Source organism: Staurois parvus, unplaced genomic scaffold, assembly GCF_062004578.1.
Source record: "Staurois parvus isolate SC_StPar_1 unplaced genomic scaffold, SC_StPar_1.0 ptg000283l, whole genome shotgun sequence".
Taxonomy (NCBI): domain Eukaryota; kingdom Metazoa; phylum Chordata; class Amphibia; order Anura; family Ranidae; genus Staurois; species Staurois parvus.
This window is the reverse complement of record NW_028318079.1, coordinates 1,239,504-1,255,773: the sequence shown is the minus strand read 5'-3', so window position 1 is coordinate 1,255,773 and position 16,270 is coordinate 1,239,504. Positions and strand designations below refer to the sequence as shown.

The following is a 16,270-nucleotide window of genomic DNA, read 5'->3' as shown; positions in this document are numbered from 1 at the left end:
CTCAGTGAGCTTTTCTTTTAGTATGTCAATATTAAACGTTTATAAACATGATAAAAGCATTGACTGTGTAATAATGCATCAGAGTTCGGTGATACAGAATAACTGCTTAATTAAATTAGAGATACGACTTATGTGATCTTATTGATGTTTTACAGCTCACATAACAATTTGAATTTTGATTTAATACTAAGAATTGTGTACAAAATGGCCCACTCATATCTATGCCATACCAGTGCCTAGAAACAGTTTCAAGTAGCATCAACACTGTATATATCTATATATATATATATATATATATATAGATATGTATATATATGTGTGTAAGTGTGTGTGTAGTCCAAGATTTGATGGAGACCTGTTGCTCTGACAAATCTCTTAACATTCAATAGACTGAGCAGTTATTTAACAATGAGTTAATATTGTGAGTGTTGATCAGCTAGACTTACAATTAATTCATGAAAAAAACAACTCTTTTATCCGTCAGAGTTAAAAAAAGAAATTAAACACTTGTAGGTTCATTCAAAAGACTGAATGACATTGAATAAGCCGCCTAATACTTGAGATTCTCGGTGGGAGCTTGAATAGAGCAAACCTGTGAGGATGAATGGACGGCCTTTTGGGACCAATTTGTCTCCTTGCATTGCCTATTCTTCCCTTTCTGTTGACAGATGTACTAAGGCGGAACTAGACTGGGAGGCTTATCTACATGCATCCACAGCAGCTGTCACTTTTTGTCAAGCAAGTTAATCAGGCAAATGCCACCATATCTTTTTTCTACAAGGAACAACATGTTATGGGCTGCGCTCTCCATTCAAACAGATGACATTCTAACATGCACAAGGCCGAAATGTTTATTTCTTTCTTAAACGGCGCAAGGCAACACATCGTTTTTTTTTCTCTCCACCAAAACCTGCTAATTATGTCAATATATTTAAAAACATGCAATACTGTACAGAGCTGTCCTCTTTTAATTAGAGAGTTTGGATACAGAAAGCAAACAAAACTAGTGATTTTCCATCAGCGCCAAATTGACACAGCCCGTTGGAGCCCAAGTGCCATCAGCTGGGAGTGAAACTCAACAAACATCCGTTGATATAATATGTTTATGTTCCAGTTTAATGTTTCGTACTCTCAGCCTGGCTATATACATATTATGACAGGCTGGGTATGTGCACAAGGTAGGAGCCCAATTTCCTTTTTTAAGAAGGGCAAACATGTGCATGTTCATGTTTCCCAAGTATACATGACTTGTCAATACCATAATTATATACTTCTAGAGAGTAATTCCAGAGAAATCATAGCAACTACTCAAAAAGCCAAATAAAGATTATCAAATTTCCCAGTGTATACTTGGAAGGATGTGCCTGCAAGTGTTGTATGGTAGCCACAAATAAAAAGATTGTTGCCAGTCTATATTGATTGAACTGGTTTACAATCATCTAATCTCTCTGGGTAAACAAACTCTTGTGTCTGTGTAGCTGCCAATAAATGTCCTATATGTTTCTATGATATTAAACAGGAGAACTCCATCGCTGTTGGGCTCCATGCAACAAGGACACCATTTTGAGCAGAGCTCAGGTGTCCACTCACGTTCTTTCTGTACAATGTAAATCATTAAATAACCAATACCCAAAGCAGTCATTCTAAAGCTGGCCATACACTGATCAAAACTCTGCCAGTTCAGTAGGGACCGGATGAGTTTTGGTCAGTGTGTGGCAGAAGTTGATCATTTGAGCGACTTAGGCTACAGCCCATAATCAGTGTATTCTGACAGCAATGGGATCCACTGTCAGAATACAATGTCTTAGTGGGGGTGATTCCTCTATGGAAGAGGAATTTGTTAGTTTTCCTCCTGAGGATAAATGGGACCTGAAAGCCGCATACCCTTCCAGCTTTAGATTGGAAGGGCATGCGGCTTTCAGGTCCCATTCATCCTCTGGAGCCCCCAAGACTCTGCAGCCCCTGAGTTTGCTGTAATCCTCTTAAGCATTAAACAATAAGTTCACATTCAAAAATTGTGCACTATACCTCTACCAATATTGTCTCTGTATTGTGAGGGATATAAACAAAGCCATGGCTTTGGGTAGACAGATATGTATTATAACTGTGCTTAGGAAGTTGAGGTGCAGTGGTATGATGCACTTTATTTTAAAGTGTGCTTAATTTTTATGCTTTGACTGCCACAGACATGTACCACAGTCAATCTATATGTTTGTTTGTTCACTTACAGGAACGTCAAAAAATGGCATGATTAAATAAAAACAAGAAAAGTCAGACCATTCATAAACACCCTAGCTTTTCCACTGGCTAATTTGCCAGTGCTGCTACAGGCAAAAGTGCATACAGGAGGCACACCGGAAAAGGGATGGGTTAGCATGACATTTTCAACATTGATTCATCTTTTTGGGGTGATTTACATTAAAGCAATGTTAAAGGCTATTTTTTTGTGTTGAAATAAAAACCAAGCTATACTTACCTGCTCTGTGCCTACCTCCATTTTGGCGATTCCCTGCCAGTGTTGTCCGCTCCTTTTTCCTGTGGTTGCCCACTCAGCAAGCTGTGTGCTAAAGAGGCACCTTTGCATGCGCTGTTCTGAGCTGGCCTGTATGTGTCCATAGACAGCGTGGCTCGGCCATACCCCCCTCTCCCCCTTATTCCTTCCTCACAGGATTTGACTGACAGCAGCAGCAGGAGCCTATGATTCCCACTGCTCTCAGTGTCTCCTGTGGCACCAGGAAGAGGAACAGAGTAAGTGTTTTGGGTGGGGGGCACAACAAGCGGCGAGAAGTTTTTCACCCCAATGTTTTAACTTTAGAACCACTTTAGGCATGGTAATTTGGGGCATAGCAACTTTCAATGCACACAAAATTTGCATCGCTAAAAAAAGCAAAGTTGTCACTTTTGAATACGTACATTTTTAAACCTAAAAGTGTAATAAAAAACACGTTACCTTGCTCTCAACCTAACTCCTAAACCTCAGATCTCGGTCTTAGAGGTGGCAGGGGACCGATGCTGCATCCACCTAGGTGAGTATGACTGTTTTTTTTATATTCCCAAAAATCTCTTTTAAACTCAATCTAGACTTTAAACCTAACCAAACCTTGAACCTAATACCTGATTTACTCTAAACTAGAGGTCCCCAAACTTACTTGGCCTACCGCCCCCTTTTCAGAAAAAAAATTACTCAGTACCTCCCTGGAAATCTATCTTCTTTAAGCAAACAAACAAACAGAAAGATGCAGTGACAAATTTGGTTCTTTTATGTATCTATTTTTCTACACTCATTTTTGTTTAGGGGAAAGATGAAAGAGATATACTCATCTCCTCTCTGCACAAGACCAGGCCCTGCAGCTCCTGCACTCCCGCGCCCTAGTGGTCTTGAGTCCCGATGTCATCAAGACTGCCCTGGATGTGAGGATGCCAGGAACAGTCCATTCCCGGATTGTGGGGGAGCACCGTTTGACAGGATTGTGGAGGTTTCAGTAAGTGTAAGGGTTTCTCCTCTCCCCTGGACAATGGTTTAGTATTCAACCATTGCAGTGCAGGTGCAGCCTCACTACAAGGGATCATTATTTTTCTGTCCAAAGTTGGGCTTTACAACCTGTCTGCAGACTTGACCACTTATTTATAACTTGCATTGTGTGTGTTTATTTGGAAAGTAATGTAATCACTACAATTTTAGCTTCAACAGATGAAACGTCCATGAACATTTTTTTTTAAATTTTCCTCTTTTTCTTTATGCCTCCACTACCTTCTTATTTTTATTCAACACCCTCCAATTGCACCCAAGGCTACTACTGCCCCCCCTGGATCGTTCCAGTACCCCCCAGGGAGTGGTATTGCCCACTTTGGGAAGCACTGCTCTAAACATAACCCAGCCTTTGAGTTTCAACCTAAACCATAAACCTTAATCCTTAACATGAAACTACCCCAAAATTTAACCTCGACACTGACCTTGAGCCAACCTCTAGACTCTACCCTTATGACCCATTCATATATTTGTGTTGTGGTAAAATCCATAACCTGTTCACAGACGTGTACTGTTACTGTAGTGGTCAAAGCACCCGCAGTTCAGCGTATGGACTACATATAGAAGAAGAGGACAGGTCTATTTTTTTTAGTATTTTAAGGTGTTTTGCCAGCCATTCAAAACCTTAACGCAGAAGCACATATTGTACTAACATGCATGTGATAAAGCAATGCATAGTATAAACGGAACCTGAAAGTCTTAAAGTGTTACTAAACCCTGCATTCACTATATCCAGTCTTCCACAGAACACAGAACATGGACATGTAATTGTTTTAGTAAATATAAACTGCTAAATGCCTTTCTCATCAGCAGCATATTGCAGGCTTGTGTCTTCTATCAGTGTCTGACCAAGCACTTGTTAATTTTGTAGGAGTTCATTTCATTCTTATTTGACTGTCCTATGAGGCTGCATGACTCCTGACCCTCTTTCCAGACAGCACTGATTGGCCCTGTGATGATCACATGCACTCTTCCGCCTAAAAAAAAAACTATTTAACAATACACACCAAACAGAGCATGTGCAGACTAGCCAGCTCTATACTATGGCAGATGGATTGCGGACAGTAAAAGAAGGGGAGAATCAGAGATGACAGAATACAGCAGCCTTTTTGCACAATGCGGAGAATTAACCCCTTAGATTCCACAGTGAGTGCATGCTTTACTGCATATACAGACTGATTTTACTGTTGTGGGTTTAGTGACACTTTAACTCCCAAAAGCCTTGACAAACAGATTTATAATAAAAATTATATTACTCTTTCCAAAATGCACAAAAAGGTTTGTAATTTAAAGAATCAAGCACGGTATCTGCCTCCCTCTCCACAGCATCCTTTAATGCCAACAGTACAGGTGCACTTTATTTTAATCATTCAGTCAGTAAACTGACATGTTTTATGCTCTCTTTTGCTTCTTTGAAAGCCTTGCCATGCCTCACGTCAGTTTCTGCTGAAGTTTCCATCATTTCCCGCTTGCAGTTAATCTTTTTGCTGTTTAATACCAGCAAGCAGGATGTCAGGCAGATCAGTTTCGTAAAACTGAGGTGACCTTAGCATTTTCAGAGCAATCACTGTGGCTTCTCGGAATGATTAAGAAACAATCTTCTCAGGAAAGGATACAAAACAAATTAACTGTCTTCAGCAAATATCTCTCACTGAATGCAAAGCTGTCCCTGCAAAACTCCACAGAAATCCTCTAAAAAGCTAAAACTGGGGAAGATATTAAACATTTTGTTATTAGAAGAGTTAAATATGATGCATTGAAATACTGTGCAAATCTCCAGCTTTTAATAGAAAATGCACAGCCTAGAAAAGGGCTCATGTAAATTTATGCCAATGACATAACAATGAAAGAAGAATGATCCATGATTTGTTTCCAGGACCAAAAAGGTCATTGGAATACATAGCTGGTTTAGGAATACACAATGGTTTAAATCACTTGAACAAAGTAGTTATGAGCAAAAGTTTTATGTCGTGTAATCCTTCCCTTCTCTCCCTGGAAAAGAAAAGGTTGCTTTTCTTTTAATTTACCTGCTTCTAGATGGCGAGTTCCCCATCTTTGCCCCTGTGACATCATGAAAGGGGCTGCCAAAATCTTCAATGCCTGAAGCCAAAATCCAACATGGTGCCCAGCACCAGGTGTAGGGAGTGCTCTTGGATCATGCATTGGATCCTGACTGGCATCAAGGAAAGAGGGTTATAAGCAGGGACAACATCAATAATCCTTTTCCTTGGAGTACGTAGAGGCATAGCAATAAGCAACTGCCATAGGGTTACAGTGCTGCAGTGTATTCCCTGCAGTGTTATCACCCTTCTGGATGCAGACTGGAGGGCTAGTAGGATCACCAAACATTTTTTTTAGAAAAGAAGAAATGGAATTTGGGAAGTCAAATTTTGAACGTACGTTTTTAAGGAATCCGTTTTGTCAATTTACGGTATAGTACTTTAATATATTTAGCATACTCATAGCTGTCTCACGATTCTGTTCAGTTGTTATAACAGCGTTTATGTCTTCAAAGCAACAAGGGGACAATTTGGCATAAGTTTGTTGAAGCCAAAATTTTATGTAAAAATTATAAATGGTTACTTTTTTAATTTCTTCCCTTTGTTTTATCCCTTATCTTCCATCTCAAGAACGCTTTAAGAATAAAATTTGATCCCACCAAAGTATATGCCTACATATCCATATGCTTATGGTCAGGGCCTTTTTTCTCAGAGAATAGATCTATCCACCTCCGAGCACTGTCTCTTGGTTCCACCTGCTACCCACTGCCCAGTACCACTCCTTTTAGAGAATGCAAGTCAAGTATCATTTTGTCATGTTAATTTGTATGGGATTTGGTAATAATAACTAGAAAAGCAGTAAAATAGATCTCCCACAGCCAGCAGCAATACTCCCCCCCCAGCAACAATAGACCCTCCTACAACAATATATTCCCCCTGCAACAATGAACTCCCATAATAAAATACCACCCCAGAAACAATAGACCCACAACAGAAACAACAGATCTCCAGAAGCCAGCATCAATAGACTCTTCATAAGCCAGGAACAATAGACCATCCCCTCAACAGTAAATACCCCATTAGCAACAATAGACTTCCCCAGCAACAACAGACTGCCACACAAAAATAGATGCTCCTAGTAATCCCCCAGCAGCAAGCATCAGCAGAATTCCAAGACACCCCAGCACTCCCTGCTATTACATACATTGAGTACTGGAGGTTCCGGACCTGCTTTCCGCCACGTTATCGCTGAAAAAAAGCCCTGCTTATGGCTTTGCATTGTAATAGCTGAGGGGCTCCAAATCAAATACTAACTCTCTGAAATTAGTATTTGCATGGACTGGACATGCCCAGGGGAGTATTTACCAAAAGGCAAACAAGGCACTTGCCTAGGGTGGCAGTTTTCAGGGGGGCAGCAAGAAGGGATGAAAGAAGGGACATGTGCACCATGGGAACCAGGTGGGATCCGAGAGAGACTGCGGACTGCTTGATGGTGTATGTAGATCCTAACTTTCGTTCCTGAGGATATCTGGAGCTGTGTAGATGAGTGTCTTTTTCTCTATCGCCAGGTTGGGGGGGGGGTGGGGGGAGGGTAGTTGAAGGTTCTCCTGGGTGGGGGCCAAGGGTGTTCTTGGTCAATGTCAGGATCTCTCCACGGGAGGGGGAAGGGGGGTGGTGTTGGTCGGTATCCGTGGGGGAAGACGATTTTTGTGTTGCCTAGGACAGTACAAAACCTAAATACACTTCTGGACATGCCCCTTAATGTCCACATGCGACAGTCTTTAGACTTGACAATTTTCCTCTAAAGGAGGCAGCTACAAGTGTAAAATGAAGCTCATACCCAAATGAAACAATTTTGTATAGAGCTCTCAGGGTGGATGGAAGTGATGGGTGGTGCTGAACAAGTTAGAAGGACCTCAGTGCCTTCTGTACATACAAGTTACTTTTGGGGTAGTATTTATGGACTTTTTATTGCATCACAAATGCTCTTTTTCTCAAAAAGTGTACAGTTATGTGAAAGCAGCTTAAGGCAGGTCGGCTTTCTGTTTAAATGCCACAACAATGAAATCTGAATGACCTTTGTTTGCTTGCCAAAGTCTCTCAACATACTCCCCTATTTTGATGTATTTGCTCGCTTACTTATTAGTACAAATTGCCACTATTCAGATGATAAAAACCTATCTGCACTAAAATAAATATAATTTAATAAAGACATAAATGAGACAAATAATCCCAATATTGTATACAAGTCTTTTTCAACCATGGTGCCCACGCACCCTGAGGTACCTTCTGGGTTCTTCAGGGACGTCTTTGCAAAATGCTTAAAACTCGCCACACATTGCCCAAAAATTGTCAACAAGCCAGCAAGTGGATCAAGCCTACCTTTTTGTTCCATAAACTATTTGTTTTATTCTGCAGCATTACAACCTTGGGCACTGTGAGGGCCAGCTGCTGGCATCCTAACAACTGATGATGTAATTGGTTGATAAGGAGGACATCAGGTGTCTGCTTCCTTGTTTGCCCCTCTCCATCAGCACTAAGGTCAACCAGTCAATAAAAGTTTGCAAAGGTGTATTGGCTTTGTAAGAATAAATAACTTCTAATGTTGGGTGTCCTACATGTGTGGTTGTTTCAGCATTATGCTTACTACTTATTTATTTTAATAATGATTTAGTTCTTTACATTTTAGAATGGGGTGCTTTGAGACTATGTGGAGTTTTAAAAGGCGCCATGACTGAAAAAAGGTTGAGAAACACTCAACCATCGGTTAAATGGTTACTTAGTCTTTTTTCATTAGCGCTCATTTAAGGGTCAAGTTTATGGTTTCCATTTATTTGTTCAGAACCTTTAGATTCTACTGGTTTTAGTGTATTTCCTATTATTTTATTGAATTTACCAGATTTATAAAGCAGTGGAAAAAGAATTAGAAAAGCAAAATTCACAGGATAGGTACAATATCTTATAATAGTGGCATTTAAGCCTTGTTATGTGTTTTCTTCGTATTATTTTTCCATTTTTTTGGCCCAATTATCCACTTTAATTTTCTAGTTTGTCTAAGACTCCAGTATTGTTCTCAATTCAGTTTTTTTTTAAACCAGTTTAATATCTTTTTAGTGTGCTACCCTGTAGATCTAGAAAAACAGTCATTGCAAAGCAAGAAGTTGTGAAACTGAACTATTTTCACATCCCTGAATCTTTGATACACATTCCTCTATTTTTTTTTTTCATTAAATGAACATATTAAATCTCAGAGATCTATAAAAGAAGGAAACATGATGGCTCCTGGATATAAATACTTGGGACAGACAAATGGTATGTGAGCAACCCTTCAAAAGCAACGCACCAGTTGCTATACTTCAGCTCATCTTCATCCGGCCCATATCACTACATGATTAAGTTCTTACTAGACTTTGCAGTAAGCACAACCAGTTTGATCTGATAACTACCAAGGACAAGCCAAATGCTTAGAGGCAATCTATAACTGTTTAATCCCTACCAGACAGATTAAAGGTATAATTGACCCATATAATCCTTGTATCAACTCCAGTCAAATGTTTTTTCTGTCTGATTTGCCTTCACAAGGACTCTGCAAGAAAGCTATCAGATGCATGGCATTATTATTGGAATAGTGTTTTTCATTAAACTTGGAGATGGCTTTTTAATCACTGATCTTGGGGACTGCTAGACTTAAGCAGATGAGCCGTCACTAAGCACATCTGTTGTAATCCTTACATTTTCCTTGGGCTGAATCTTGGAGACAAAATAATAATATTTTTCCTTTATTAAACGGCATCTTCTTGGATCATATGATTTCTTAAATCAGGTATAGTATACTGTTAATCTATTTTCTTCAAAACCAAGTTGTAAATACTGAAAAACATAGTTGAAATGAACAATACTTTGGCAGCCAGAAGTGGGTCAAGATAAACCACGGAGATTGTATTCCACTCTTAAAATCTAGCTTCTTGCAAATCACCCTCCTCGGTTTTTGGGTAGATTAAGGTTAAGTAAGGCCAATATTTTGCATGGTACTCTGTCATGATAGAAATACAAGGCCTACAATTGCTGACCTCCTTCTGAAAATGCTAGATGAAAGGCTGCTATCTTGACCCACTGCCTTTAATGCTTTCCAAGTCCCTGACCCAGAAAAATTATGTAGTTCAGGATAGTCAGAGAAAACTCTAACATGCTCATTCCTTCTGAAAAAGATTTCAAAGTGTTGAAGCAAGGGGGTCAGGATGATAGCCAAATATCTAGAAATTTCAGATGGAGAGCTCAGTTACTGAAACGTCCACATATCTCTCATTACAGGTTTTCTTTAAAAACATACTAGCCAAATGATTTAGTGGAGATGGATACATTGAGGCTCACAGATCTCCATGCCCCTGTCCACTGTTCTAGAACCTCTTCCGGGTGTAAACATAATTGATATTTATGTAACCAGCCTCACCTCCTCACTTCATAATTCTCCACTTAAAAAGTTTAAAGATGAACTCCCAGTAAATGTAAAATACTCAAATCAATGCAGCTCTGTATACATTAAAATGACTTTAGAATATTTTCTTTTAAATGCAAGCAGTGTAAGTGCTCAAATTTGACATGGTATTAGCCTCTTGCAAGCCCAATAAAACAGAGCTCTTACTGGGAGAGGGAGAACAAGCTAGCAGGAGGAGGGGGGCAAAGTGACAAAGTGATTAACTCATCAGTTTTCTGCTTCTCTTTTCACTGGGGGATAATCAAGACCTACAAATGTGTATTTCTAATCTTACAACATACCTGCACAAAACCTACAAATAATTTAAACAAATAACTCAGTGTTTTTTTTAATTAAGCTTCTATAATTAGATAAATATTGAGACAGTGTTAAAACTGCTGCAAATAGGATTACAATGGCAATTTTTCTATTAGAACTTGAATAGGTATGCTTTTTATGTACTCTAGACCCACCATCAGAATTCATTACATGTAACAGTTGAAAAATAAGTAAAAAATATAACAAACCACAACAAAACGTACTTGAAATTCAAATGTCAGTATTTTCAAGGGGAGTGGGGGACTTAATAAAAATGAGCCAAGGGTTCCATTGTCAAAAATTAAACTTAGGAACTAATGTTTAAGCAATATGTTTCTATAAACACATGTAACTGCTTTAGGTACATTACTAAATCGACATTATACATATTAAAAAAACAGCCAATAATATAACATAAACCCAATATACCCATTAAATCCCATAAAAAGAGAATAGCCATTGGTACTCAGAAGGTAAACAACAAAAGATCTTTCAATGGTAATACATAAATAAATAAATAAATAAGAGAACATTTTAATAGCACTCTTAAATTTAAAATTAAAAAAATAATTTAGAAAAGTAGGGTTACTTATATGCTACTCGGAATAAATTATAATTCTTTTCAGTGTGTGTACATACATACAATTAGAAAGCTGATGTAAAATATGATTGTGAATTGTGGATTGTGAATGATATAATTTTACTAAGTTTACTTTTAATGCAACATTTAAAAAAAAATCTTTCACCTTGTAAATATGTTTTTTTTACCTGTCAGACATTGTCAGTAAACAAAAAGAATTTAGATATGTCAACATTCAGCTAGAGTGGAAAAATACGTTTTTTTTTTTTGTCTGTGAAGGTTTAAAAAAATACCACACAAATAATCAGCCTGTTTCGTGACCCAGATCATGTTAATCAAACCCTTGAACACAAAATAATTTATAGTAGTGGATTAAATGAACATCTTGAAGATTAACTTGTATTTTTTTCAGCACCTGGGTAAATCTTGAATAAAATAAAAAAAAACTTACATGAAACAAAATAACCCCTAATGTAAAATAAAAAAAAACTAAACTTGTTAAAACAAATTAATATTCTATTTCTTCTCAGCAGGAAACAAAAGTCACACATAGCAGAAAATTTCCAGAGTGCCGTTAAAACAATATGAAATAATAGTACTGGGTGAACAGTTTGATCATGCTAAATATGAGTTGTGGCAAAATGAAATGGGAAAAAATAACATTTTAGATGATATAAAAAAATTACCTCAAAAATTTTCAGGCACATGACAGAACAATTATCATCCAGCCTTTTCTAAAAGGTGAAGACAAAAGGGATAAATAAAAGGGTAACATAAAACAAAATTTTGGGAAAGATATAAAAATAAAAAAGTACATCACTGAAAAAAAAAAACAAGGATACGACAAAACATTCTGATATGAGGAAGGAAAAAAAATAGAAACTACGAGGATTGTAAACCTACTGTTACTAACACTATTATTGCACTTTTGTCAGCTATTAAACCAGTAATTTCACTTACTATCCACGAAATGTAAATTTATCCATATAAATATAATTACTGGGCATTAGGCAGCCTCTTGAATTCAATGTGGTTAGGAAGGCCTGAATGAAATAAAGTGGACAGAACCATATATTTGTAAATTCAATTTAACGACTAATCTTCACATGACTTGTCAATTTTGAAATTGTCTGAATAAGACCCTGTGGGAGTTTGATTGTCTATGTGCTGGGCTACATTGCACATCAACAAACCGTAAGCCAAAAATTAAACTATGATTATATTATAGCCAATCATATTCAAGCATACACTCTTTTTGCAATACAGTATGCTTCTAGTATGTTGAGAAAATCATGAAATCATGCTTTTTTAAAAAAAATTATGATCTTTAATTACATTCTTTAAACTCCCGAATGAGATGCAACTAGCATGGAAAATGTTTGGACTTTGGATGGGCCAGTAAATTCTCTCTCTAGTGGGTACTAAAAATATGGAGTGCTCTATATTTTAACAATAACAGCTGTACACAATACAGTCTTTGCCTTCACTAAACACTAGAGACAACACAAAGGGGTGTAAAGAAAAAAAAAGGTGGAGATAAAAGGGGTGAGGCTAGAAAAGGCAGTGTAGCCATCAAAAGAACAACCCACAGATAATTTAGCCATGTTAACGTTGTCCCAATTAGCACAACATTTTATTTTTTATCGTGAGTTAAGTCCTACTTGATGCCTACTGGATGTGTATAATAAGTTTAGTTCTCAGGCTCCTAGATTTTTAAATCTCAATGGGCACGCATGCATAGAGCGAGGACTACCACTCCATGTGCTGTATGCATGTAGCAGGCATTCTCAGTGGATGTGGGTCATGCTAGTAGATGTACACAGGAAGATTATTTGACTCTAAATCATGCCACTTGACATAATGTGAAAAAACTTTTGACATGAGAGATAAGTTCCATTTCAATTAGAAGGATGTCAGCGAGAGAGTGAAAAAAAAATCATAAAGGAAACAATCATTTAAGGGGGGGATATGCAAGAAGGAAAACCAAAGATCACACAGAGAAGAGTTTTTGATTGGGAAAGAAAAAGTTGGCAGCACAGCGTGAAAGCAAGTAAAAAAGCAGAGTAAGCACACAGTGCATGGCATGAACATAATGGATGCACATGACAAGTCTGATAAATAGTCCACAGTTAGAGACACATGCTATGCACAGGACCTAGTTAAAAACACACAGGTTTTGTGGTCCTAGCCTCGGCCGCACATTGTCACAAACAAGGATACAGCATGTGTCATACACTGAAGGCGACAGAAACATTAACACAAATATTCTGACTTCTAATGTCCTATCTAATGAGACATGTCACATACAGGACTGTTTCTACCACTGTTGCCCCCAAAGGCAGCAAGGAAAATTCACCTCCAGTTGAGCTAACCTTGAGCAACCTTCTCCTTCAATTCCTGTTACAAATTACGGGAAGGAGTTTTGTTTCTCCAAACTGTAAATACAGGAAGTTAGGCAGGGCCAATGGGGGTAAAAGCAAAGAGGCAGAAATGTATTCATTAGCGAAAGGCCTGGTCCTTATCTTGGCCTCCTTAGAAAGGAGCTGGGTAACAATTTTTACTACACCAAAGTGTAGGTACCCTTGTGGATACTAATAGGCTGATTTATTAAAGGAGCTGAGAATCTTCACACCATACATTGCGTGAATATTCACTTCAGTTTGTGCAGATGAAAGGACTAAACAGGAATTTGCTATTCATATGATTGTATAACTGAAGTGAATATTCACACAATTCATTGTGTGAAGATTGTGAACTCATTTAGTAAATCTGTCTCCAAATATCTGAATGCCATAACATAAATAACATGACTGTTGTTTTAGCACTACTCAAAGGTAATGTGTATAATGTTCCCTTGGTGCATAGATTCTAAAATACTAAGCAAACTTTGAGTATTTCACCTCTAACTGGCCCTAATTAACTTAAACGTTTTGCTTTGGATTCTGGTTAAACTCTTATGTTATGGCTTAGAAATACTAAATAGATTGAATTATATGGCCAGTATACCATAGACCCAGACTACAATATGTCTTTTAAACCCAAACATGTTAACTATTTATACGTTTATGTACTGCAATTTAAGCCGGTCATAGGTTCAAGTCTTGGCTGGTTCAGCAGGCACCAGCCAAGGTTCAAACCATGAATGGCCAGGCTGCATGTACCGAAGTTGATCGATCGATCAGCTTGAGTACAACCAGCCTGCCCGATATTACATGTAATTATTGCTAGCAGCTGTTATAACCACTAGCAATATTCACTGTGATCTCCTGGCAGGGACGGCTTCCCTGCCGGAAGAATTTATTTCCTACAACACGTTGTAGGCAAGAAATTTGCACCGCCTTTGGCCAGTCTTAATTTAAAAAGAAATATTAAAAAATATCAAAGTATTTTCTCCAGAAAAGTAAAAATGGAATTTCTTTATAATGATCCATTCAGGTCAATTGGGTAAAAAAGTACAATTTTAAAGTAAGTCAACCCCTTAGAGTTTGACTTAATAACTGCCTGCAAGTTATGAATGAGCTGGTAAGCAAAGTACCCCAAACTCATTCCCTCCAATGCCAAAATTCTGTTAAAACTAAAGAAAAAAATATGGCAAAACTTTAGAGAAAAAAGTTAATAAATATACTTACCTTTCCGCCAGCTTCTGTACTGAAGGGGTGACATCATACTTCTTCCGATTCTGGGGAATGCTGAGTAGACCAAATCTCAAGAGATGAGGCTCCAACACTATGCAGAAGCCTGTGTTCTCGTGAGATCTGAGCTATTCATTCCCCAGGATCCTGCCTGAAGAAGCCTGATTTCACTCTTGCATAGGCTCTGCGGGTGGAAGCTGATGGAACGGCAAGTATATATAACACAGTTTTCCCTACAAGCTTTTAAAATTGATTTTTTGCAGCATTTGGCATAGACAGACGCACAGTAAAAAAGTGGAGAATGCATTTTTGGTGCAAACTTTCCACTATTCAGATAACTTGAACACTTAGTGCAGTCAAATGTAAAAAGAATATACTTTTAGTATTAAAAATCTGCTAATCTGCTTTACAACTCAGAATGATAAATATATCATTCTGTAAGTGGAAAAAGGCATCTGATCTGGTCAAATTCCAATTACTATAAGGCTCCTTGTTACGTTTACAAAGCATGATACTTGTTATTTAAATAATTAAAGTATTAGAATAAATCAATTTGCCTACCAATTTTACCAATTGTGCTGCCGTTATACTATCTAAAATATTTAGCGGTTTTTGACATATCATTCTTGACATACAATCTGAGGTAGGTAAAGGGTTTAACTTAGGTGTGTGGTAAACTCAAGGCTGTCATGCTGTAGTAAGCATAGAAAACATAAAAAAGAAAACACAAAGGAGTTGTAGATATTACATACACAACATACAGTAAGCTGCTTCTTGTTTCCACAAATGTCCAATCAGAGATTAGTATCAGACGCAGACCAAGACAAAGTACACCAGAGTAGAGATTTAAAGCAGAAAAGAGCAAATTAGAGGGAAAAGAAAGGTTTGTAAGAAGATCACTTTTTTTTTCAAAATGTGACTTATCCCCCTGTCTTTTATTTTGTCACATTTTGGGGCATCTCCACCTTGCTGACCAAGGAGGAGAAGGCATTTACTTACATCAAATAACCTTTCTATATATATCTCCTCATTGACCTTATCACGAAGGACATCCTGAGAGTGACGCACAAATGTAACATAGGCATCGGCGAGGTCCATTCCAGGTTTCTGTGGAATAAAAAAAAAACACAGTTAGAGGAGGCCCATAATAATTTCACTTCCATTATATCAACAAATATTTAGCATGTCATTATTAACCAGGCCACAGTATAACATAAAGATAATCTGTTGTCAGACCATTCATCTTCCTATAATATTTTATATGCATTTAAAGTAATAATTAAGAATGTTATTTGTTTTTTTTAACCTGTAAAAGTCTACTTTGTGCAGAAGGCCACAGGCCCTAAGAATTTTCTAGCAATGTCAAAAGACCCATTGCAAAGTTAATTAAAAAAAAAATTATTTATGGAAGAAAAATGCAGTTATAATGTCTTTAGGCCACTTGGGAAACATGTACAGTCTCAGAGTTGTTCAGTGTCTGCCCTGGGACCTGCTCACAGTCAGGGACAGGGTTCTTAAATTTACCAGTTTATACAGATTTCAAAGTCAGCCATTTTGTTCACCATGGCTCAATCTGTCACTAGCCATCACTGAACAAGCAAACTTTATTTTATATTATATTATTTATTATTATTTATATGTAAAGGGGGGTACATTTATTGGATAGGGTACCCCTTTATCAATCTAGACCAAATAAATATATTGCATGAAATACACCCTAGAGCAAATCTTTATCCA

General features: G+C 37.6%; 1 protein-coding gene across 15 annotated transcripts in view; it reads right to left on the bottom strand.

Annotated features, from left to right (window-relative positions):
• Positions 1 to 16,270, bottom strand: part of CADPS (calcium dependent secretion activator) — a 610,020-nt gene that overhangs the window by 51,400 nt on the left and 542,350 nt on the right. For 8 of the 15 annotated variants that reach the window (XM_089682021.1, XM_089682022.1, XM_089682025.1 and 5 more), the window contains one exon: positions 15,533 to 15,640. In XM_089682021.1, coding sequence (XP_089538147.1) covers positions 15,533 to 15,640 — 108 coding nt within the window. Of the gene's footprint in view, positions 1 to 11,587; positions 11,636 to 15,532; positions 15,641 to 16,270 lie in introns of all 15 variants that reach the window. The other 7 variants (XM_089682020.1, XM_089682023.1, XM_089682027.1 and 4 more) reach the window with 1 other exon arrangement.